Consider the following 6000-nt stretch of genomic DNA (forward strand, 5'->3'; position numbering starts at 1 on the left):
TCTTTTAGATTCTTCAAAGTAGCCACCCTTTGCCTAGATGACAGCTTTGCACACTCTTGGCATTTTCTCAACCAGCTTCATGGGGAATGCTTTTACAATAGTCTTGAAGGAGTTCTCACATATGCTGAGCACTTTTTGGCTGCTTTTCCTTCACTCTTTGGTCCAACACATCCCAAACCATCTCAATTGGGTTAAGGTCGGGTGATTGTGGAGGCCAGGTCATCGGATGCAGCACTCCATCACTCTCCTTGGTCAGATAGCCATTACACAGCCTGGAGGTGTGTTTTGGGTCATTGTCCATTTGAAAAATAATGATAGTCCCACAAAGCGCAAACCAGATGGGATGGCCTATCACTGCAGAATGCTGTGGTAGCCATGCTGGTTAAGTGTGCCTTGAATTCTAAATAAATCACAGACAGGGTCACCAGCAAAGCACCATCACACCTCCTCCTCCATGCTTCACAGTGGGAACCACACATGTGAAGATCATCCGTTCACCTACTCTGTGCCTCACAAAGACATGGAGGTTAGAACCAAAAATCTCAAATTCGGACTCATCAGACCAAAGGACAGATTTCCACTTGTCTAATGTCCATTGCTCGTGTTTCTTGGCCCAAGCAAGTCTCTTCTTCTGGATTAATTGTCAGAGTAGAGGACCTTGTGCATTTCAGGTAAAATAACAACCCAAWGTTTATATCCCAGGACAAATTATCTAGCAACAGCAAGGTAGCTAGCTAAATTGCCATGAATGTTTCGACCTGTCCCCAAATTAATATAGTTGGTTCAGAGTTAATTTAGATTTTTTAACCTGAGTGTCCTGATCGCATCTGGTGTGGGTGAACAAAATCAACATGCGCCTCATTGTCGTCACACGTCATCAGAGTGCGCATCTGAACACTGTATGCTGGAAAACACCCTGTTTGTTATTTTTGATTAAAACAAAACCGCGTGGATTCCGCAACATGTTTAGCTTTAAACAACTAGGAACCACCGCTAACCAAACAACAGTGCTAGGTGGCTGTACTACAGACAGCGGTCGTCGTCGTGGGAAAGACGCACTGTTGAAAAACTTTTGAAAAACAACTGGTTGCAGTAAAGAGCCAACCTGGATACTAAGGAGATCCTAAGGAAAATTGACGAATACCAACAGCTTTACACTATGGAGGAACAACATACTCCATCATGGAAAGATCCGACTACCTCGCAAAAGAACTCTAACCCGACAAAATAAAGAAAAACAGATTAATCTACAGACACGGACAATTTACTTACTGTTGAAGTAGAGGCTAGTGCTCTGGCTGGAATCCATGCAACACTGGAAAAGTTGTGTGAGGAGGTAGCAGGGCTGAGGGGGAGTTTGGAGTTTATCCAGAGTGAAATTCCCACTCTCCAAAGAGAGAACAAGGCACTCACAGCCAAGGTAAAAATCCATGATTCCAACATGGATTGTCTACTCAGGAAAAACGGGGTGATGGATTCACTGCTAGACATACAAAGTCGCAGCATGCGTGAAAATCTAATGTTTTCTAGGATTCCTTAGGACACATCCAATAACCCAGATGGCGCAATCGGAGAATTCATGCAATCCGCCTTGAAACTTCCTCTAGATAAGGGATCATCAACTAGATTCAGCCGTGGGCCGTTTTTTTCTGGATTGGATGGTTGGTGGGCAGGAACATAATTACAAATAATTTGGACCCATTCTTCCTAACAGTGGCAGTGGATAAGCTTCCTAACTTTTTAGCGGCCCCCACACCAGACGGCAAGCCTGGCCCACACCACCAGTGTTCTATCCACCTCAACTGTGAGAGTGTGGAGGTGTTACAGACAGCCTACGAAAACTGCATGGAGGGACGGCCCTCGTCCAGGTAAACACACTCACAGACACGCACGTACGGACACACACACATCCAGGGACCCACACAAGTGCATACAGGTTCACATACCACACACACACACACACAAACACACTCACATTCTTCCTTTTCTCTCCCCTACAGGCCCATGATCGAGATGACCATTCCATCGGTGTTGGACCCAACTCTGGCTCCCCCTGGTAGTCATGTGGTGTTACTGTTCACCCAGTTTACGCCATATAGTCTGGTGGGAGGGAGAGCGTGGACAGACCAGGACAGAGAGGCCTTTGCAGACTCAGGTTAGAACGCACACGCACACACACACGCACACACACACGTGGAAACACTCTTAGAGCAGTTGTCACTGATGCTAGTAACAGAAATATTGTCAACCACGCAGAAAGTCGTCATCCTCAGAAGATTTTGTATAACATTCTACTGCTCATCACAGGCATTATTGAACTTATATGAAACTGACTTAGGTCTCCGTGTGCCTGTGTATCTGTGTAGTATTTAGCTGGATTGAGCAGTATGCCCCTGGGTTCAAATCCTCCATTGTTGGCAAAGACGTCCTGACTCCCCCCGACCTGGAGAGGATATTTGGCCTAACTGGAGGGGTATGTGTGTGTGCTTGTGTGTGTGAAAATGTCTGTGTGTGCAGTGTGTGTGACGGTTCACAGCCACAATGTACATACATTTCAATATTTCAAGTCAATTTTCTAATAGCTAGTAGTAGATTAGATAGTGTTCCACTGGAAAGTAGCATGTATTTATTCAAAGTTCTGATTTGCACAGCACCAAACCACAGGCTCTGAACCAGGAAGTGATTTATATAGGAGCGTCTCTCTTCTTCCTGCTTTCCTTTCGTCAGAGAGAGTGTGTATGTGTGCTAACAAACGGCATTGAACGGTTTATGGTTACGCCAACAGTTACCATGATACTGGCCGTCAGAATCAAAGTTCATATCTGATATTCAAAGTAGTTCAACCACTTGGGTCTGCGGTATTTGTGTAAGTGTTTCTGGTTCATGGCTCATTTTGCATGCTTAAACTACTGTGCACTTTTACACTGCTGCTTTCACATAGCCGATGAATGGACTCTGAAAGTGCAGTTTAAAGACTTAAGTCTAAGACTAGTGCAGTTAGTAAGTCCCAAGAGTATTACCAGCTTGACTATGTTCTCATCTACTCATTCACGGACTCAATTCCATTTCTCCTTATTTCACTCAGTCCTGTTCTTCCCATTCTCTCGAATGACCATAGAGACATGATGAGTGAGTCAAAGCCCCTGTCTTCTTAGTCATGCCTAAATGAGAAGTGGGGTTAGCAAAGTTATGCCCTAAACCTTACCCTTACTGACCTCCCCTATTCTACTTTGATGGCTAAGAGGGTGGAAAATCTCCCTAGCCCATGCTCACACCAATCCAAAGCTTTTAGATCATCGCGGGGAATTGAACGAGAGCACTTCAGGGAGAAGAGGGCAAATTGGACTTAGATTTATGTAGTGTGGTATTTTATCCTCCACAGAATATCTTCCACGGAGCAATGTCATTGGATCAGCTCTACCTCGCTCGACCTCTACCCTCCCTTTCAGACTACCGTTCACCAATCAAAGGGCTTTATCTTTGTGGCAGTGGCTCCCATCCAGGTTTGTGATTGGTCGTAAATGGTTTATTGGAATTCTATCCGATGCCAGCTCCTAGTCATCCTTGTGTGTGTGTGTGTGTGTACCGATGTAGGATCTTCATTTGAGCCAGTTTGCTACAGTGGGAAAATAATCCTGCAGCAACAGGAACTGTGAATTATTATGTGGATTATAATTCATGGATATTTTTGTAGGGGTTGATACATTTTTCGTTGGGCAAATCATGGCTGAAATGTCAAAATGGAAATTAAAAACTTTGGAAGCCTTTTTAAAACTCAAATACAGTACAAGTTTGCAAATTCTCAGCAAAAAAACAGTGATCAAATTAAGATCCTATATCTGTGTGTGTGTGCGTGTGCATTCACTCTTGCATGTGGACCAGTACGAAAAAAAAGAAAATGCACTCTACTATAAGTCGCTCTGGATAAGAGCGTCTGCTAAATGACTAAAATGCCAATGTATTAGTGTGTGTATTTCTCCTAAGGTGGTGGAGTGATGGGGTCTCCAGGGTGGAATGCTGCTCTGGCTGCCATGGCCGACCTGAAACRTGGCTGAAACCTTAACCCGCTCTGACGGGATGAAGGGCGGGAGATTTGGACGTCCATGCCAATACCTTAACACTGCCCTCCCAGTTGTAGGTGCTTCATAGCCCTGTGCACCGTTTGGGCAGTTTTTAACTTTAGGAATAATGAAATGATTTCCAATGTGCAAACTCTTCCCACCCGGTGCCCTTGGTTAGCTAAAATGAACGCTCTGTTTCTAGAGGAACGATCTCAGATTCACAGACCTCAACTCTCAATGAAGAAGTACAGATCTCCATCCACTTGTATGGTACTGTGACACCATGACACGTCTTTTATTGAACATTCAACTGATGACATCCCAAAGGGAAGCTAATTCAAACCTTAAGCATACTAGAATTGTAGAATAGAACACTATAAGGAGTTGACTTCTGGAATAGAACATGAATGACATAACAAAAGCTCAAACTCAAAAGCTCTCAGCCTAATTGTAGAAAAGAATGTGCACTCCACATCAGTGTTTCCCAACTCCAGTCCTCCTGTACCCCAACAGCACACATTTGTGTTGTAGCCTCGGAGAAACACACCTGATCAACTCATAGAGGGCTTGCTGATAAGTTGACAAATTGATAAGGGTGCTTTATCCAGGGCTACAATTGGGGGTACTGGAATTGGTTTAAACTGCTCTACGTGACAAACACACAATTCATCTTCTGCAACAACAAAAAAAACATCAAAGAGATAAACAAAACAGAAGTAATAGTATGACATCAATTACTGTTTTGATTGTGTTAAACATTGAAATGTATATGTGTGTTTTGTGAATAAAACTTACCAGAGGAATCTTAAAAATCTATTTCTATTGTTTAAACATTTTATGAACTTTGCACCAAATTAATCTAGCTGAAATGGCATGCAGATGTGCAGCTATCTCTTTGTCTCTCTGCCTGTGTCATTCTGTCTCAATTGAATATTCTGGTCCAAATTAAAACCGTGTTTTCAGATCGACAGAATTGTTTCCATCCTATCTATTTAATGATGATATATCATGCAACAAGTAGGAATCCATAGAATTACATAGTCATTTCATACGACATCTGTGAGGAATCTCTGTCACTCAATGTTGTTTCTAAACACCCGTCTATAGGTTATTACAGCAGGCCTATGTGTGTTATGGATCACCAAGCACTTAATAATTATGGTAATTGAATGCATTTACATTAACATATGGCTATAGTTGCTTTATGTTGAGCCTACAAGAGCAATTCTTCAACATCTTGAGTTTAAGGCTGCTTTTCAGGCATTAAGCTAGGTTTGGGAATCGCCCAACAGTCCATGTAAATTAGGGTGTAACTGTAAGGGGTTGGTAGTAGCAAAGGCTAAATAGTAAATGAAGAATTATGCTGCGTTCATAACATTTTGTCAATTTGTAAATACCTGCACAGGACTGGGGAAAAATCCCCTTGAACGCCCCTCCAACTGGTAATGACTACTGGGAAACTACAATCTATAATCTCTGATTGTTCTTTCAAGAAAATTTAGAAAGAAATTAGGAATAAATAGAGTTAAAATGTACATACACCACCGTTCAAAAGTTGGGGTCACTTAGAAATGTCATTGTTTTTGAAAGGAAAGCACATTTTTTGTCCATTAAAATAACATCAAATTGATCAGAAATACAGTGTAGACATTGTTAATGTTGTAAATGACTATTGTAGCTGGAAATGGCAGATTTTTTTATGGAATATCTACATAGGCGTACAGAGGCCCATTATCAGCAACCATCACTCCTGTGTTCCAATGGCACGTTGTGTTAGCTAATCCAAGTTTATCATTTTAAAAGGCTAATTGATCATTAGAAAACCCATTTGCAAACAGCTGAAAACTGTTGTCCTGATTAAAAAAAGCAATAAAACTGGCCTTCTTTAGACTAGTTGAGTATCTGGAGCATCAGCATTTGTGGGTTCGATTACACCCTC

The 6000-nt window shown here is 42.2% G+C and overlaps 1 protein-coding gene across 1 annotated transcript in view; it reads left to right on the top strand.

The window, feature by feature from the left end:
* pyroxd2 (pyridine nucleotide-disulphide oxidoreductase domain 2) overlaps positions 1–4741 on the top strand; it is a 36460-nt gene extending 31719 nt beyond the window's left edge. Inside the window, exons 11-15 of the mRNA XM_070448197.1 lie at positions 1715–1868; positions 2001–2155; positions 2367–2473; positions 3383–3503; positions 3985–4741. Coding sequence (XP_070304298.1) covers positions 1715–1868; positions 2001–2155; positions 2367–2473; positions 3383–3503; positions 3985–4055 — 608 coding nt within the window. The 3' untranslated portion in view covers positions 4056–4741. The remainder of the gene's footprint in view (positions 1–1714; positions 1869–2000; positions 2156–2366; positions 2474–3382; positions 3504–3984) is intronic.
* The last annotated feature ends 1259 nt before the right edge of the window (positions 4742–6000 follow it).

The sequence above is a fragment of the Salvelinus sp. IW2-2015 genome, linkage group LG18 (genome assembly GCF_002910315.2).
Source record: "Salvelinus sp. IW2-2015 linkage group LG18, ASM291031v2, whole genome shotgun sequence".
In the NCBI taxonomy this organism is placed as follows: domain Eukaryota; kingdom Metazoa; phylum Chordata; class Actinopteri; order Salmoniformes; family Salmonidae; genus Salvelinus; species Salvelinus sp. IW2-2015.